Source organism: Equus caballus, chromosome 8 (assembly GCF_041296265.1).
Source record: "Equus caballus isolate H_3958 breed thoroughbred chromosome 8, TB-T2T, whole genome shotgun sequence".
Lineage (NCBI taxonomy): Eukaryota > Metazoa > Chordata > Mammalia > Perissodactyla > Equidae > Equus > Equus caballus.
Genome location: NC_091691.1, coordinates 43085047 through 43104934, shown reverse-complemented (window position 1 = coordinate 43104934; position 19888 = coordinate 43085047). Strand labels below are relative to the sequence as shown.

General features: G+C 41.5%; 1 protein-coding gene across 2 annotated transcripts in view; it reads right to left on the bottom strand.

Annotated features, from left to right (window-relative positions):
• Window positions 1–19659, bottom strand: part of VAPA (VAMP associated protein A) — a 40044-nt gene extending 20385 nt beyond the window's left edge. For both annotated transcript variants that reach the window (XM_023647467.2, XM_023647468.2), the window contains exons 1-2: window positions 17943–19659; window positions 213–365 (exon numbers count right to left, since the gene is read on the bottom strand). In XM_023647467.2, the coding sequence (XP_023503235.1) occupies window positions 213–365; window positions 17943–18021 (232 nt within the window). In that variant the 5' untranslated portion in view covers window positions 18022–19659. The remainder of the gene's footprint in view (window positions 1–212; window positions 366–17942) is intronic.
• Between the last annotated feature and the right edge of the window lie 229 nt (window positions 19660–19888).

Here is a 19888-nt window from a genome sequence, read left to right as displayed (position 1 = left end):
CACATACACCTCCGCCACAAGATAAAGGTGAAAAATTTTCTGCAACAATTTGCATGCAGTAAGACCACAAAAGGACATCATTAAAGGCAAAGCCAGAAAAACTTAAAAACTATTTCTCTCCCTCCAGATGAGACTCTATTAAAAACCAAATTAAACATAACCATAAAAGGTAAAAATTCAAAATTGTATAAATTCAGCACATGACTTGTTACCTGAAACAGTCACAGTCAACCCTGGATCAATAATTCCACTGTTGGGCCTCACACAGTACCGGCGAGGTGCTGTAGTCTTCACTTTGAAACACACTTTTCTATCCGATGGATTTCGCAACTTAAGATTTGTAGTGACTACATCTGTGAAGGGGCCTGTAAGATTTAAAAACCAAAAGCAGAAAAAAAATTTTTAATTGGATTCACACACGGATTAAAAAAAGCAGAATTCAAAACTGAACATACGTAACCTCAATTGTATTTTAAGAATATCTTGAAGTCTGTGTAAATAACTATACCAGGTGACTGACAGTACTTTTCTCTAAGTGATAGACAGTGAGTTTTTTTGTTTTTTTGGGTTTTTTTGTGAGGAAGATTAGCCCCGAGCTAACTGCTGCAAATCCTCCTCTTTTTGCTGAGGAAGACTGGCCCTGAGCTAACATCCGTGCCCATCTTCCTCTACTTTACATGTGGGACGCCTACCACAGCATGGCTTGCCAAGCGGTGCCATGTCCGCACCCGGGACCCGATGCAGAGAACCCCAGGGCCACCGAAGCAGAATGTGCGAACTTAACCGCTGTGCCACCAGGCCGGCCCGACAGTGAATTTTATTTTCTTTTTCACTCCTTACCACGTTTTACAAAATTTCTACATCAACATGTATTATTTCTATCAAATAAAAAGTAATTTGAAAGTTTCAATTCATGAAATAAGTCCACAATTATATTCTTATAGTATGCTCTTACCACATTACTGAAAAGATCAGGATTTTCCAGTGGTCTTCACACCAGTGTCAATCTTCAAATTCATTTTAGAAGCAACTGTAAAATTCTCCACATCTGAAGACGCTACACCCAATGACAACTGTGCTCTTGCTTCACCTCAATTAGGCTAATTCATTTACTCATTTCATTCACTCACATATTTGTTAAGTGTTTATTATGAACGCTGTGTCAAATGCTCTAGATACAAAATTCTCAAGCGTTGGTTCTACACCCAAACAGCATAAAATTGTGAAACAAAGAACCCAGAAAGGTGATCCACTCCTGCCTGAATTAAATTAGTCCTAAACCAGTATAACCTCATTTTTTTTAAACAGGGAGGAAAAGAAAGATTATAGCCACTTTTCCTCTTGACTGAAGAAAAGTCAGTAAGATATTATGCAGAGTAACTTAGACAATAAAATGAATACCTGTCAATTTGTAGACAGAAGATAAACTCAAAAATATGTCTCAATGAGAAACAGTAACTGCACACTTCTAGTTAACCGAAAAGTAATTTTTTTAAGGTGTTATTTTTCCTTTTCTCCCCAAAGCCCCCCGGTACATAGTTGTATATTTTAGCTGTGCATCCTTCTAGTTGTGGCATGCGGGGCACCGCCTCAGCGTGGCTTGATGAGTGGTGCCATGTCTGCGCCCAGGATCAGAACCAGCGAAACCCTGGGCCGCCGAAGCAGAGCACACGAACTTAACCACACAGCCACAGGGCCAGCCCCTCAAAAGCAATTTTAAATGGTTTTTAAAACAATCAGTCTTAAGTTATTATTTTTTTTTAAAGGGAGAAGGCTAAAATCAAAGGCAACCATTATAAAGGCTATCTTTATTTAAATAAACAATAAGTATGTCTTTTTAAACTTTAAAATACTTATAGTATGGAGCCCAGATTCAGAAAATTCTCCAACTCTGCCAGATAAAGTTTCCAATTTTGTTGAATATTAGAAAACTATCTAAGACAAAGGCTTGAAGCGAAACGGCAAACAACTAGAGGCATTAGGAAGGCTGCAGGAGATGAAAACAAACAGATCTGCCTAATGCAGCCAGAGGAAAAGAAACAGCCTTATCTTAAGTCCTAAAAAGTGAAATGATTTTATCCTGTGCTTCAAATTTGTGTCCTAAAATACTTTCTAACAAATAAAGATTTGGAACTGAAACGAGAAGAAGGAGATAGAAATGAGAGAACATTAGAAAAAAACATATAAGGGCCAGCCCGGTGGCACAGCAGTTAAGTTGGCACGTTCTCAGCAGCCCAGGGTTTGCCGGTTCAGATCCTGGGTGCAGACATGGCACTGCCTGGCAACTCATGCTGTTTTAGGCATCCCACATAAAAAGTAGAGGAAGAAGGGCATGGATGTTAGCTCAGGGCCAGTATTCCTCAGCAAAAAGAGGAGGATTGGCAGCGGATGTTAGGTCAGGGCTGATCTTCCTCAAAAAAGAAAAAAAATGAAAAAAACATATAAAGACAGAGAACCAGTTACAGAAAAAAAAAAAATTCTTACGTAAAATAGCCAAATCAACAGGTATGCATGTTTTGGGGGGAAACAAAAGTATATACACAATATATATGAAGTATGATCTTTTGAACATCTTGCTTTAATTATATGGTCAAGTTAACCATTCACTTTGTATATTATTTTACACTCCTTGCTTCTTTTATAATCCCAGTTGTTTGCATTTTTTGACAAGGAGCTCCACCATACACTGGCATATGAAAGTCAAGGAGAAAACTCCATTCTACCCATATAGCTACATGAATCCACAAAATGGTTGGCTAGAAATACATTTTAAACTACTGAAAAAACTAGGAGTCTTACAGGACATACATTCCATTTCTTCATATTCTTAAAGTCCATAAATTACTACACATAACTGAGAACATGTAAATTTTTATAGGACTAACTTCAACTGGGACTATAACATTAGCAGCAAGCAGGTATTTTTTAAAAAAACTTTGTAAAATGACAAAAGAAACATCTGACAAACTTTAATTTTAAACAATCCAGTATTTTCACAACATAATTATGTAAGATTTTTAATTCAATTTTTTAAATTCCCAATTTTAGAGGAAAATATCAATTATTCAAAATAGGCAAAATAACAGATTTTTAAAACTGATTAAGAAGATGTCCATGTGTCAATTTTCATCAACATATGAATTCTGAAATAGTACTTAAATTTTATATTGCCCAGGAGGGCTTACAAATCTTCAATAATAGATTATGGTCTTTCAGACATAAAAATACAAACTTTCAGGGCTGGCCCAGCGGCGCAGCGTTCTGCTTCTCAGGAGCCCGGGGTTCGCTGGTTCAGATCCCGGGTGTGGACATGGCACCACTTGGCAAAAGCCATGCTGTGGTAGGCATCCCACGTATAAAGTGGAGAAAGATGGGCATGGATGTTAGCTCAGAGCCAGTCTTCCTCAGCAAAAAGAGGAGGATTGGCAGTAGTTAGCTCAGGGGTAATCTTCCTCAAAACAAAGAAAAGAAAACATTCTAAAGATGAAGATAGTATGTCAAAAGAAAAAAATCCACCAATTTTAAACAAAATTCACTTTTTTAAAATTTTTTTAAAGACCTGCCCTGAGCTAACATCTGTTGCCAGTCTTTTTTCTTCTTCTTCTCCTTCTTCTCCCCAAAGTCCCCCACTACACAGGTGTATATTCTGGTTGCAAGTCCTTCTGGTTGTGCTATGTGGGACATGGCCTCAGCACGGCTTGATGAGCAGCGCTAGGTACACGCCCGGGATCCAAACCGACAAAGCCCTGGGCCCCCAAAGCAGGGCACACGAACTTAACCACTCAGCCACAGGGCCAGCTGCTAAAACAAAATTCTTAACTGGATATGTTAACCTTACCAGTAAAACGTAAAATTAGCTATAATAAATCCACCTAACAAATGAATTTGAGATATTCTGCTCCACTGTGTCCCTCTAACCAAGACTCTCAATTAATGGTTGCTCTTAACAGACTAGTTCAGAATCTGAGCCCATTTTCATGGTTAAAATGGAAAATTAGCAAGCACTGATGACCAACCATTAGATTAAGAATGACCAGACTTCATATTTACAAGAGGTCTTGGAAGAGACAGTCCATTTTTGTGGGTCACAGACCCCTTTGAGAATCTAATGAAAGCTATATACTACCCCAGAAAAACATACACGGCAAATATTCACAAAAATTTTACGTTGAATTTTTTTGGAGGGTAAGGGTAAGATAGAAAGATTAGGGGAGGGGGTGTATCATGGATCCCCAAAGCCTGCAGGTTAAAAAGAGTTGATGAAATCTACCTTTGCAGACCCTCAAAAATAGAAAAGGAGGAAAGTTACGTAAGTTACTGAAAGCACTACAACACAATCCTAAATCCCACTGGCCCTGACAGGTGGTTTCGTATGACATCAATTGGGTGGTGCGATTGTTGGGGGGAGGGAAAGAGGAACAAGAAATTTCCTCATTCTACAATGCCAGGGCAGACCCATACAATGAAGTATTATGCCCCTATCCCACCAAATTTTCAAATACCCCTCCAGAAATACATACTTGTGAAAAATCTCTTTTCCACAAACACATCTATTGCGTAAAACAGAGAAAATTTGTTCTCTTTCCTCCAAAACTTTAAAAGGCAAGTTTACCACTACAGAAAAGTATTCTACTAACAGCAATGCCACTCACAATACCTGAACCACCACCACAACACATGTGTGTCAGTCAGCAGACCTTTGCAGGTGACACAGTCACGTGAGTCTACCTATATGCATAAACATTCTTATTTTGCCCCTATTTCAAAATGGTAAAGAAAACTAGTCAGCCCTACTCAGGTAACTTTTGTCTTCTCTTAAATCCAAACTTACTTGTTATAAGGTTACAAGCATCTAGCTCTTTCATTATGTATTCTAATATAATAGTGCCCAAAACTTTACACTTTGAAATGCATACTTCATTATAAATTTACTTTCTCTTTACTTTTCATTTATGTTATAATTAGGGTATTACATAAAAAATTTTATTATATGTGTTGGTAGGTATTATATATGAATTTCATTTTGGGATGATAAACGGGGCATTACAAAATACAAAATTTAAAAATGGGGTATTGTGTTGCATAGGTTTAAAAACCACTGCATTATATCAATAATTTCCTGCTTTACTAATTGAAAACTTACACTTTACAATGCTTTAAACTGGCTAAACCATTAAGAAAAAGAAGTAAACAGTTACCGTAAGATCGGGATAGGGGTTAACTTTGCAGGGAAAGGAGAAGGTAGGAGCTGGGAAAAGGTACAAGGAGAGCTTTTCAAATGCCGGCCAGGTTCTACTCCTTGTCCTGAGCAATGATTACATATTTACTTTCTGATAATTCTTTGAACTGTACCTATTTTTCCTTCATGCAAAACAAGGTTTTTTTTAGAAAAGCTAATCCTTAAAAATAAGCTTAAAGAAAAAAGAACCTGAAAAACAGTGAAAAGCAGTTTTGATAAGAAAGTGAACATTTGAAGCAATTTATGAACAAAACAAATTCTCCTATTTTTTAGGGTTTCTAAAACTTAATCCCGCTAATTGAGGAAAATCCTGTCATCTGGTCCAATATAAATGTACAGTTTAACATTTAGAAGCAATTACTAAGATAGTCTACTTTAAAATTACCTGATAGTAAAGTATACTAGTCACCAATCACAGGTACCATCTGATACATACTTCCTATGTTAGAGATGAAATTACACTTTATACGTAATAATGTTCTGTGTAAAACAAAATTCCACACAACACAGGTTACCTTCCCTTGCCCTCTTTCACTGGGGAAAAAAAACTACAATCAAAATAACTCTACCTTTTAATTACATGGCTTGTCCTCCTTTAGTCTCCGTGTTAAATAGTCATAACATTTCCTGTCACTAAGTATTCTGTCCTAATGTGACTACAACTGTCATTGCCACTAAGCGAAAATCCTATTCCCAGCCCCACATCCTAATAATCAGAAATGTTACATACACAACTATGGCCTCTGTGTAAAAAAGTCTGGACATAGGTCTGAAAGCCTTGGAACCCGAAATTTCAAAAAGGTAGGACAAGTTTAGGACAGCACATTTAGACAGATATCCCAAGTGGGACTGGCCTGCCTCCTTTGCGTAAAAATGATTTCCAGCATGAAGCCCTTTACATTCAGGGTGTACACATAAAATTTTAGCATTCAGGGGCCAGCCCCACGACTCAGTGGTTAAGTTTGCACGCTCTGCTTCGTCAGCTCAGGGTTTCGCAGGTTCGGATCCTGGGAGCGGACTTAGTACTGCTCATCAAGCCATGCTGAGGCGGCGTCCCACATGCCACAACTAGAAGGATCCACAACTAAAAATATATACAACTATGTACCAGGGGGCTTTGGGGAGAAGGAGGAAAAATAAAATCTTTAAAAAACATTTAGCATTCAGGGTAATAATATCTTTTTAAATAGTGGGACTTTTATTCTCCAAACACCCCCCCAATCTTAAAAGGAATCCCATTAAGCTCAGAACAGCTAAAAGGAGAACCATTCTGACCGCACAATTTTTAAAAATGGTTATCATCCATCCATATTTTGAAGTGAAGTGCCTGTTAAAGTGTTCTTGAAATGCCAGGCTGAGTTTAGTTGTAAAGAAAACTGACTTTGGGCAGAGAAGGGGCGAGAGGAGTTGGCCTTTCCCTCAACATTTTATTTTGAAAAATTTCACACAGAGAAACTGAAATAATTATACAGTGAACAATCATATACCCATTACCTAGATTCTACAATTAATATTTTCTATAATTGAGACGTATCAATCTATTTATCCAACTCTCTGTCCATCCACCCATTTTTGATGCATTCCAAACTAAGTTGAAGACATCAGTGTACTCACTCCTAAGCACATCAGCATGTACAGCAACTTGAGTTCAGTATTAGCTTACTGTAAGGAGAATCAAATTTTAATTCAGGATAAGCAGTAGTATACAGCATGAAGCGTTTCAGAAACAGAAATGGCTCTGACATGAAGCTTAAGATCAAACAGGCAATGTACATCAATATAAATTCATAAACTCTGTGACATCCATTTAGGCTAGCTCCTCAGAGGCCTGTGGGCAGAGAATCCTCATGGGTCTCTAGCATTTCTGCATGTTTTACAAGTAGAGACACTGGGGGCTTTTATCCAGACTATCTTTTCAAAGATGTAGTAGATAGCGAACAGTCTTGGAAGACGATGTCTCCCCCCTAAGGAGAGAGCAGGTTTGTTTACTGTCCAGTGTAATAAAGATAAGATCTTCCTCTGGAAATAAGGTCAGGTAGGTTTCCATGCAGCCCATTAAGAAAGATTCAAGTTCCCTAAGACTCTACGTTTTTCAGCTACAATGAAAGCTCACTACACGTGGGTACATCCACCTAAACTGAACCCCTCTGCATTGCCCCTGTGGAACTTGAGGGGGCAAAGGAAACCAACACACATATGAAGTTCATGCTGCTTGCAATGCTGAGAATAATAAAATCCTCTGATTCTTTCTACCATGTTTTCTGCCATAAAACACCCATAAAAGTGAAGCAGGCTAAATTTTCAGACCCTTCAGTTCCTGACAAGACCTTTCTAAGTTCTTGGCTATGATATACAGACTGACTTGGTAACCTCTGGATGACTAATACCAGAAAGAGCAGTGAACCAAAGCATGAATCTTGGAAGAGAAACATGGCTGACCATACGATTCACACGGCACATAACCTACACCTCTTCACTTACTGCCCTAATTAAACAACATCTTCCACTCTATGGTAAGAGGCCAGAGAACTCCATCCTAGTGTTCTGTATAAAGCTACCATAAACACTGAGGAGGGCTTTGTCAGACCTTCAGGTGCACAGGCTGTTCACTCTGCCCAAAACAATCCCACTGACAGTCTTGAAAACAAGGGGTAGACAGAATAAACAAATTGTCTTCACACTGAAATGAAGCATTAAATTATGTCCTTCCCTGTGTAACCTTCTAAAGAAAAATAAGGGGCTGGCCCCGTGGCCGAGTGGTTAAGTTCCCACGATCCGCTACGGCAGCCCAGGGTTTCGCTGGTTGGGATCCTGGGCACGGACAAGGCACCGCTCATCAGGCCATGTTGAGGCAGTGTCCCATGTACCACAACTAGAAGGACCCACAACTAAAATACACAACTATATACTGGGGGGACTTGGGGAGAAAAAGTGGGGGGGGAGAAAAATAAGATGCACACATACATCTTAAAAAATTATTTGAAACAGAACAATGCTTGTGTTCAAGATTAAACATGAAATGTAGATGCTACTTAAAGGTCTAAAGCCTATCATCATCTAACTAAAGCTGTGTTTAAGGGGAGGGAAGAAAACTTCGACTGGCTGGTCACGAGCATATATATTGGCTGGCCTGAGGTTAGGTGCCCACCAATGAACCAGTCAGCACTGTCTGGGGGAAGAGGGATCCTATAAACTTATGCGCTGCTTAGACCTACCTGCCTCTTTAATACAGTTGATGGGCAGGGGCCATTCTCAGAGAAATAAATACCCCCAAACAAATATACCATACTTCTCACAAGAGACCATCAACTGATGCCAACAATAAGAGCTCAAGGAAACAACACATTTAGGTACAGTTATGACTTGTGAACTGTTGCAGGACAGTTATCAAGTGGATTTTGGGTAACCATGGTTTTCTGCTTGTCTTTATATGCCTTAATTGGTGAACAGTTACAGGGTGGTTACAAACATTAGACTTGTTTTCTATTTACCTTTATATTACTTGCCTTATTACTTTAAAAAAAAAAAAAAAGACTTCAGACTGTGTAAAATGCTTAAGCTATTAACAAAAAAGAAAACAGTAATACAGGAAGGACAAATTAAACCTTTGATTAATCTCCCAAAGGTATCAAGTCTAACAGCAAAATAATTTTAAGTTTTTCCCTTATTATAAAAAGTATGAGGGGCAAGGCCCGTGGCCAAGTGGTTAAGTTCGCGTGCTCCACTTCAGTGGCCCAGGGTTCGGATCCTGGGCGCGATACGGCACCGCTCATCAGGCCATGTTGAGGCAGCGTCCCAAGTGCCATAACTAGAAGGACCCACAACTAAAATATACAACTATGTACTGGGGGGATGTGGGCAGAAAAAAGCAGGAAAAAAAAAAGAAGATTGGTAACAGTTGTTAACTCAGGTGCCAATCTTTAAAACAAACAAACATAAAAAGCACTGCATGTCATTGTAGAAATCTTGGAAAACACAGAAAAGTGAAAATATAAAAAAGGCACCCTAATCCTAAAGCAGAGCTAATGATTACTAACATTTTCTTTCTAATCTTTTTTCTCACACATATTAGCATAAATGGACTCATATTTATGCAACTTTTCAATGGAGAGACAAGGATGTCACCACCAATCAAGTTAACATCACTAAAAGTGGGACAATCAGATATTATCTACACCTGATGTGACCCACTTCCATCTATGAAGTATTCTTACCAAAGAATACTGAACCCTGATCTAATCAAGCCCTTAAATCTAACTCTAACTTTACGGAAAAAACAAATCGGATATATCTAGACTATGAAACAGTTTACTGAACATGGTCTTTTCAAGAAGTAAATGGCATGATAAAAAATAAAAGGTATGGGGAAGCACTGTTTAAGATTAAAAAGACTTGGATACATGACAACCAAATGCAATGCGTAGATCAAACAAACCAAGTAAAAACAGGAGTACAATTGGGGAAATTTCAGTATATTAAATATCAGATGGTATTACAGAATTCTTTTTGGTTTTATTAAGTGATAATGGTTATCACTTATCACTTACATGATTATGCAAAGAAAATGTCCTTTTTGTTTATTAGAAATGCAAGCTCAAGTATTTGGGTTCGAAATGTTATGATATCCAGAATCTGTTTTAAAATACTGCAGCAAACAAAAAGAAATGAGCAAATTTGGTAAAATGCTAATAATCATTAAACTTAAGTATATGAAGTTATTAAATTTAAGTGTATAGAGGTTCAACATAATTTATTTTTATGAATATTTAAAAGTTTTCATAAGAAATTTTGAACTTTTTAATCAAGTAATTGAGTCACATTTCAGTCATAATAAACCCAGTAAATAAGCATTTGCAAATAATAGCCTCCCTCTTACATTTAATTCTTTGAAAACAACTTTTAATAGTTGAAAGAAAGATCTATCCTACATTAATTACTCTCTCCTGTGAAAGGCAGATAAGTCTCCACTGAATGGTCTCAGTCAAGGTTAAAATACAAAAGCAACAAGAAAAAGGCCAGGGAGCGCCTCTGAGAAATTACAGTGTCCTCACTCATGACTCTCTTCACAGACCATCTCTGCATGCTTAGGTAAAGTCTTACTTAAAGGAAATTTAAAAGCTAACTAATACAGTAAACCAACAACAAAATTACCACACTAACAATCACAAAACACCAAACTTTGATGAACTTAAATCAATCAACTGTTCCCAATTCTTTACATATATTTTTCCACTTCATAGAACAACTGTGTTTCTTTTTTGCACTCAACTGTCATATATTCACAAACCTTTAGGGCCAGAATAACACCCAAGAAATCACTTAGTCCTGCCTCTCATTTCACAAATGAAAAAGGTGAGGCTCACAGAATAAACGATTTATCTCTGGTTAGCCAGCTCTTAACAAAATACCCTACTAGCCTCTTTCTGGAACTACGAAATTTTGAAAACACAACCACCCCCAAAGGCAGATGAAAAACCCTACTGAAAAGAGATTTAAGACTAAAAACATGGGAATTACCAGAGAAATCATCTGAGTCTTATTAATGCAATCAACGTTTATTGAGCAATCATCCCATGCCAGACCTTGTTACTATGGATATAAAAATAAAAGAAACAGGTACAGCCTCAAATAGTTCACAGTACAGTTTGGGAGAGAAAAATATGTAAGCATAAATACTGTGTAACATGTTAAGTGCTCTTATTACAGGTAAGCACAAGCTTCAATAGTGACATGAAGAAGGCAGTCACCAGCCTGGACTGGGAGAATCAAAGACATCACAAGAGGAAGTCATTCTTGAACTGGAGACTGCCTGAGATATGAAGGAGAGTATTTTGAAAAGAGTACCTGCAAAGTCTTTCAACAGCTTAAAGTGTTTGGGAAAATGGTTTCATATAATCAAAGCTATCGGTAGAAGAGAAATGGAGGGGTTGGCAGTGAATTTTGGACTTCTTTAAGTACATAATGGGAAAATATTACAGGTTATTTAACCACGGGAGCAATCGTATCAGGTTTGCATTTTTCTTTTTTTCTTTTTGTTTTTTTGGTGAGGAAGGTTCACAGACGAAGTAACATCTATACCAATCTTCCTCTACTTTATACATGGGACACCTCCACAGCATGGCTGATAAGCAGAGGAGGTCCACACCTGGGATCCAAACTCACGAACCCAGGCACCGAAGCAGAGCGCATAGAACCTTAACCTCTCAGCCACCTCTCAGCCACCTCTCAGCCACAGGGCCAGCCCCAGGTCTGCATCTTTCAAAGGCTAGTGCTAGCAGCAGTGTAGAAGATAGGCTGAAGAGAGAGGGACACTAGAGAAAAGGAGACCAGACTGCTGGCTGGTAGAGAAAATGTAAGACAATCACCTAAAGTAATTATCCAAGGCCCAGACCTCTCCCTGAGTAACAAATCTACATAACCAAATGCCTACTAGTCACCTCCTCATTAATATCTTGAAAAGACCTAAACATAGCAAACATTATCTAATGTGGTCATGATCTTCCTCTTGCCTCTCCCACACACCCCCAAATAAAATACAACTGGTCCGCATCCAGACATCCAGTGTTTCTTAGCTCAGTGCATACTACCACCATTCCTCCAGTTATGCAAGCCAGAAATCTCAGAGGCATCCACGATACTTATGCACTCTCTCTCAGTGCGCACAGCTAATATATCACCAAGTCTCTCTGGTTTGACCCTCTAACTTTTCACCATCTCCAACATCACTCCCTCAGTCCAAGTTGTCACCTCTTGCTTGGACTGTGGCAACTGCCTAATTCATCTCTATCTTCCCTCTAATATTACTTCACAGTGCTAGCAGAATTATATTCTTTTAAATACAAATGTGATGTTGTTCCATTCCCTCTACCTCTACCATTTCCCTCACTTAAAATCCCTCAGTGGGTGAGGATAAAATGAAACTCCTGACTTGACCTACTAAACAAACCATCATCGCACTCATCTCGGCTGTTTACACTACTATCACACTGACTCTTTCAGCCTGTAAGTAACAGGAGATGTTATTTAACATGTTAAATAACAGTAAATGTTTCATGTTTCCTCTTGCCACAGGATTTTTGTGTATGCTGCTCCAACTGCATTTTCCTCTCTTCTTCATCTAGATAACTTCTACTCATTCTTGGAACATCTTAGTCCAATGGTGACAGTCTTCCCTGACCAGATCAAAGTCCCCTATTTTACACTCTCACAGCACTACATACCTCTTCACAGTTACCCTTCCTTCTTCTGATTACCTGAGTATGTCTATCTCCCCCACTAGAACTGCCTCATGAAAACAAAGATTGTGTTTTACTCAAAACGATAGTTCCAACCCTTATTCACCACGTATTACAGTAGAAACTCAAATCTTTAGTGTATAAACTAATGAATTAAAACAAATAAATGAATTTAAAAGTAGAGATGCATTAAAGGGAATAGATCCAAGAGCTATCTCTGGGATACAGAAACACAGGTTTCAATTATTAGACGTGCAGTGTCTTTGGTAGGAGTAATCATGATGCCACTAAAAAATGAAAAATACGTGAAGAAGAGTAGGCTCAGGGAGTAAAAAACCAGTTGGGGATATGTTGAGCTTGAGATGTCCGAGTAACATTCAAATCCAGACAGTAAGTAATTAGTATGTATTCTAAAACTGTCAAGTCTGAATTAAAATACAGATGAGTGTGTATCAACGTGTGCAAAGAGAGCAAGGAGAGAAAAAGAAGCCCTCAAAACAGACTGAGCAAGGAAAGTTCAGAGTGAGATAAAATTCAAACAGAATCAGAATCACAGAAATATTAGCATTTAAGAAAAAGGCCACAAGGGAGACAATAAAGGGAGCAAAGAAGAAAATTAGAAGACAATTGTATCACAGAAGTCAGAATTGAGTTTTTAAAGAGGAACTGTCAATAATGTCAAGTGCCAAAGAGAGATCAAGCGAATAAAAAAATAATCAATGATCAATCAGTTGGCAGTCAGTAAGCAGTGAGGACAGAGACGGCACTACAGTAGACAACAGATGAGGAAGTGGAAAGACAGGGAACATCGACTATTTTTCCAACAAGTGTGACCGCAAGGGAAATAAAGGAGAGGGAGGGATATTTACCAGGAGTTGGGGGTCAAGGAAGTATTTTGTTTGCTTATTTGTTTTTAAAATGAAAGACGAGTATATTTATATGCTTAAAGAAAGAAGCCAGAGGTTGAAAACACGAGAGGGAAAATATCTGATGGAACATGGTCTAAGTATGAGTCACGAGGGATTTTACCTTACCAACAAAACGATTAGAACAAACAAGCGATGATATGAGAAGGGTTTTTCTTTCTCAGGGAAGAAAGTACGGATGTGAGCAGATGAACAGGTATTATAAGAGAAGACAGCACATCATGGAAGGGCTTGTATTCCATACCAGAAAAACTAGATTTTTATCCAATGGGCAATCAAGAGCTAGCTGAAAGGCATTAAGGAATAGACTATTAAGATGATATCTATGTCCTGGCGGGGGAGGGGGGGAATCACCCTAGGAGTTTGATATAGCTACTATGAAATAGGAGCTGATCTGAAACACCTAAAAATGTGCCAAACATGCACCAAAAATAGGAGTACTCTATGACCTCACTTGTGCTGCTTCTTACTCAAAGATGCTCTAGCTGAGACATCACAGGTCCCTTAGTCCCTCAGAGAGCTTAATTTTCTTTATTGATCTGACATTGTTATGCGCCACCTTCAACACAATGGTTTTCGTCTATTTTCCTCTCTCTCTGTTCATTAGGAGGAAGAATATATTCACATTTTAGCATTTTCTAAAGTTCATTCTTCAAACTTTCCTCCAAAACCACTTATAGGTAGGAAAAACAAAATGTATAATACAAAGAAATTTTACCATAGTAAAAATTTTGAAGACAAAAAAATAGTCTCTCACCTGTAATACCAAATTCAAATCTGAATTCTAGGTCAAATTACTGCCAGGGTTTAAACAACAGAATATGAAAATATCTACCTCTTCTTTTTACTAATGCAACAAAAGAGCTACTTTGGAATTCATTACATTATTTACATGAAAGTGAAAACACTTTCATATATTAACAATTGTATGAAACAATAAGTTTTTTGAATAAAATATTGAGGTATGTAGCAAACGTATTAAACTGGTATCTGCTTCTCCACAATTGGTCACAGTGCTGATAATTCATATCAAGATGATTATGTTATGCATTTAAGAGAAAATTTCACCACTCATTCTCAGAATGATTAAATGAGTCACTCTTGGAGAAACCATCTTAGCCAAATGCAGACTCAAAATAACTCAAATAAACTCACTAGAAGATGACAGAATTTTGCAAAACTATCCTCTGACAGACTATTACTTAAACTAAAAATTACAGATGATTTAGGGCAAGTCAGAATTAAATGACTTCTTATATCATCAAACTAAGCATAAGGAGACTGCTGATTCTACAGGAGTCTCCTCATTTAATGTGAACTGTGCACTGGAATACAGAGAGATTTCCATCAAAGCAATCTTTGAATAAAATAACATTAAGGAGGAAGGAATCAAATGACACCAAATGTCACTTCCTAATTCACCCTACCTCTCCTCTTTCCCAGTCCTCCCCACTACTCCACCTTTAAACAGAAGTACACAGCAAACCACTGGGTATTTTAAGTATAAACCATCCATTCTGTCACATCAGTGGGTGAGTACACAACCACTCCCTGGCAGAAGCCCCTGCTCCTCCCCAACTGAAAACAAGCCTCTTCCTAGAAAGCTTCCTAAAGTAAAGGGGAGAAGGTGGCAAGAGGAGGGGAGAGGAAAGGGCTTCTTTCCTGATTCTAGTTTTGTTTCTGTTATAGCATCTATACGCCTTTTCTGTCTCCCTCCTTAGTCTTGGAGTTCTTCAAGGGCAAAGATAAAACCAACACATTTTACTGTTAATTATATGCTTTCTCCATTAAAGCACAAACCGTGAATCTTTTCTCCACCTTGTTTAGCACCGAATCCCCAAACATAAGCTGATACCTGTTGAATGAATTACTCATTGTTGAATACTCTTAATCAAATATAGAATGGCAGAAAGCTTTCAGTAAGTGTCTGCTAAACAAAGGGCCCAAGTGGGCCGGCCCCATGGCCGAGTGGCTAAGTTTGCACGCTCTGCTTCGGAGGCTCTGGGTTTCACCTGTTCGAATCCTGGGCATGGCCCCAGCACCGCTCATCAGGCCACATACCACAACTAGAAGGACCCACAACTAAAATATATACAACTACGTACTGGGGAGCTTTGGGGAGAAGGAAAAATAAAACCTTAAAAACAACAACAACAAATAGCACAACTGAATGTGTCCCCCTATAAACTTTTCAATGAAACATTTTTTTTTTTCCAAGAGAAAAACAAACAAGTTTATTGACATGCATACCTCGTGTATACATGGGAGACAGGGAGAAAAGAGCAACTCCCAGAGGTGGATTAGAATTCAGGCTTCAATACCATCTTAATAGGGAAAGGGGAGAGGAGATATAGGGCTGTTAGGGGAAACTAAAGGATTTTTAGGAAAGATGAATGGGCTTCAGAAGAAGAGTTTATGACAAAGTTCAATGAAACATTTTTTTAAATCAATTTTAAAAGGTGGAAGGGGCCGGCCCGGTGGCAGAGCAGTTAAGTTCGCACGTTCCGCTTCTCGGCGGCCCGGGGTTCGCTGGTTCGGATCCCGGGTGCGGACATGGCACTGCTTGGCAGCCATGCTGTGGTAGGCGTCCCACGTATAAACTAGAGGAAGATGGGCACGGATGTTAGCTCAGAGCCAGGCTTCCTCAGCAAAAAGAGGAGGACTAGCAGTAGTTAGCTGAGGGCTAATCTTCCTCCAAAAAACAAAACAAAACAAAAAAAAAAGGTGGTCATTGATGTCCAAAGTTTTAAAAACGGGCCTTGTGAATTACTTTCATTCATAACACAAGAACAACCTTTTCTATAATAAGTTAATAATTCTTCAATACCTAAAATAAGTGAAATATATGGCTATGTCACTGGGTAGGGTTTTTGGTTGTTGTTTTAACCTGCTTCTCCGCTATTATTAGTCTTTTACTATGACAACAATACAGTTTCTCTAGGGAGAAAGCTTCCAATTCTGTGGACATTTCCTGGCCTAAAACTGGTTTTAAAGGTTTCTAAGTCCCTAATGGCAACCCACATATGGTTATCAAGGAGCGGAAATTTCCTCAGTAAAACTCAGCCTGTCAAAAAGTCAAAGCAAAATATTTAAATTCTCCAAAGAACACACAGACCATAAAGGCTTACATTAAATTCCTCCAACCTAAGATAACGGCTATTTAAGTTAGGTAATTTCATGATTCCTCAAAGGAGTTTTTCTTCTTTCAGCTAAAATTATGTAAAATCATGCCACACACATAAGCTTGCCACACTAAAATGCACTTAGTGCCTCTCAAAATACTTCTTAGGTTTGTCTTAAAACTAAATCCTTACCTAACAAACAGCTCATTTACATTCCCATTCAAAGAAATTTGCAAATGCAGTAAAAAGCTTGCAAAATAAAGGAGTTATACAATATACTCTCATAATACGAGAAAACATCATTTTGAAATTCCTAAAACTATTATCTTTTCCTATGGAAAACAATCTAGGTGTTTTTCTTTTGGACTTAATCTTGTACAACAACAAAGGATTTGTTTTAAGCACTGGAATGGCTACACATTTCACAAAGTGTTCTCATCACAGCTACTGAAATCGAAATACAACATACTGAACCTTCCAAAAGGCGATTCTCTTTATGCTTAACCGAAAATAGGAAGAAATCTGCTTTCTATTTAGGATCTTCACGCACTTTAAGTATTCCTAAATAGAAACCTGGTCAGTTTAACTGTCTTCCCTAAACTACCCTACATACTGAAAACAAATGGGCCAAACAGCCCCTCGGATTCCTCAACGCTCACCAAGTCAGACTAACAACTTAGCACGGGCACTGCTACAAAATAAATCCACGGCGCTCCAGAACTGAGCGACACCGATCAGCCTTCTGGGCGGCTTGCGGGGAAACCGCAAAGGCAGAAGTCACAAACAGGATTCTACAGCAAAAGAGCGAAGCGAAGAGGCTAGGCAAGAGCAGACAGGCAGCAGGTCCGTCAGAGGCCGAGGGACGTGTACTACGGCCCTCCCACCACCCCTCGGCTGCCGCAGCTGTCCCGCCGCACGCGGGTGTCTGCCCGCTCGCCGGCCAGGCCAGAGCCAGAGGGCCCCCGGCCCCCGCGTTCGCAGACCCGACAGCCGGGCCGCCAACGGGAGAAAGGGTGGGAGCAGCCCTCTGCGCCGGCCGGGGCCCTCTCTCGGAACCGAGTCCCGGGCCGCCGCCCCGCCGGCGACCCACGCACTCGCCGGCCGCAGCCCCTCCCCGCCGCAGAGCGCCCGGCCTCGGTCACCGCCCACCACGCCCGCCCGGACGCCGCCCGCCGCCCCGGCCAAGGACAAGCGCCGGCGCGGGCAGAGCGGCAGCGCCGGGAGGCGCCCGCGGGGCCGCAAGATGGCGGCGACGGGCCGGGCCCCGGCTCCCCGGGCACCGGGGCGGACCGGGCGGAACTGGGGGAGCGGGCTGGGCCCGGGGCGCCGCCGAGAGCGGAGGTGCGGGGGAGGGGGCCGCGGCCCGGCGCAGCCCCCCGCACGCCCCCCGTCCCTCCCGGGCTGCCCTGCGCCTGCCTACCTTTGAATTTGAGGTCTGTGGGCGGGTCGAGGACCAGGATCTGCTCGTGCTTCGCCATGGCCCCGGAGGCGGACGCCATCGGAGACAGCGCAGAGCGGGGGCGCGCCCGCGGCGGCGGTTTGGGCTGGGGGCGGGGAACGGCCGCGCCGGCTCGGCCGAGCTCTATGAAGGGCCAGCGCACGGCTCCCGAACCCCGACGCCCGCCGCTCTGTCGCGGGCCGCCCGGCCGCCCGCTGGGTCAGCAGCTCCGGGTCTCACAACTGACTCAACCCCACACCAGCCGCCGCGGCCACGCGCACTGCGATCCTCGGCGCCCCACGTGACGGCCTGTGCGTGCCGACGTGCGCGCCCCGGCGCCGGGGCCTCTCGCGCTCGTCCCGCCCCCGAGGCCCGCCCCGCGCGGCGCGGGCTGGTGCGCCTGCGCGCTCCGGGTCTGGCCGCCGCTCCGAACCCAGCGCGGCTGTCAAGGGATCGGGTGGGGACGGGGGCGGGGCTGAGCTTCGAGAGACCCACACGGTGCGCGCTTCGTGGCAGGAGGTCGCAATGCTCGGTAACGTTTAGCTCCTATTAGGAAACTGGAGAACCCGCTATGGCAGCGCATCACCATATTCCGAGCGGGAATGCCTGATGGAGGGAAGGCGTGGCCAGGCTCCTTCACTACAGCTCCCAGCAGGTTCGGTGCGGCGCTGCGCGGTGGCTGCCGGGAGTGGTGGTCGTGGCTGTCTGCAGGCGGCAAGGAGGACGGGTCCGTGGGAGGCGAATGGCGAGGGCGCGCCGATACTCACTTGGGCGCTCCCAGCGTCTCGTCTGCGCTAAAAAAGAAAAGCAGAAACTTGGAGACTGACCCGAGGCCCCTGGTTAGAAATATAAAACGTACCCTGTGGAAAACATGCCGGGATTTGTCAGCTTGCTCTCCGTTCTATCCATCCCTCTGTTGGTGGAGCTGAATTCTCCGTCGAATTCCAGTCCAACCTCTCCTGCTTCCTGACTCCTCTCCAGTGATGCAAAAGCACATGAGGAAGCACACCTCATTTAAGAAGCAGATGCGTCGTTGGGGACATCAGAGGAGACGCACGTATCAAGCTAGAAATAAAAGTCAAAATCTGCAGCCTTCAGTTGCTGGGTCTGTTCTTCGGTTTTGATTAAGAATGGACCCAAACCAAAACAGTTGTCCCGTTCACATGTTGGAAATGACTCCCTCCGCATCATTTACTGTGGCCTGTAGTAAACTGAACCAAAGGTGAAAAACCCGGGGAGCAAAGTTGCCGACAAATCTGCAACCGACCGCCAGGGTAATCGGGGACCGGAACGTCAAACGACGCGAGCGACTGTGCTGCAAATAAAGCTTTATAGAACCTCTTGAATTTAAATCCCTAGGAAGCACCACGAAACAAGGGACATATCGATGCTGCTGCCGTGAAGGAGCAGCCCAGTTTGTTTAGAAAATAAGTGACACAAATGGAACAGTTGTCTAGGTTTAGGCAGAAAGACCAAGCTCGCGTGTGCAGTCCAGGTGTCGGAGCGCGTCTGGGAGCAGCTCCTCAGAGGGCTAACCTGGGGTTCACAGACGATCGTGCGACGTAAGAGCCGCGGGAACCTCGGAGGAGGGGAGTGCTTACATGATCTGAAAAGCGTATTCTAAATTTACCTTTCCTTTGATTTCCTTTTTTTCCACAAAATTTATTTTGAAATTTCAATCATCAATAAAAGGAGAATACAAAAATTACATGTTTGTCTAAGGGGGCTTAAGGTTAAAAAAATAAAAATTTGAGGTTGACAGTCGCTCCACAGGATGGTGTCCCACATATATTTAGTTGTGAACTAACAACTCTAAAGCTGTCACGATCTCCCCTCTTTTTGCTTGCGCGAGAACTCTTATCCATGGGCAAGTTAGCCTTGGCTGAACCGTCTCTTCTGCAGCTAGAGGGACGCTTCCCTTACCAGAA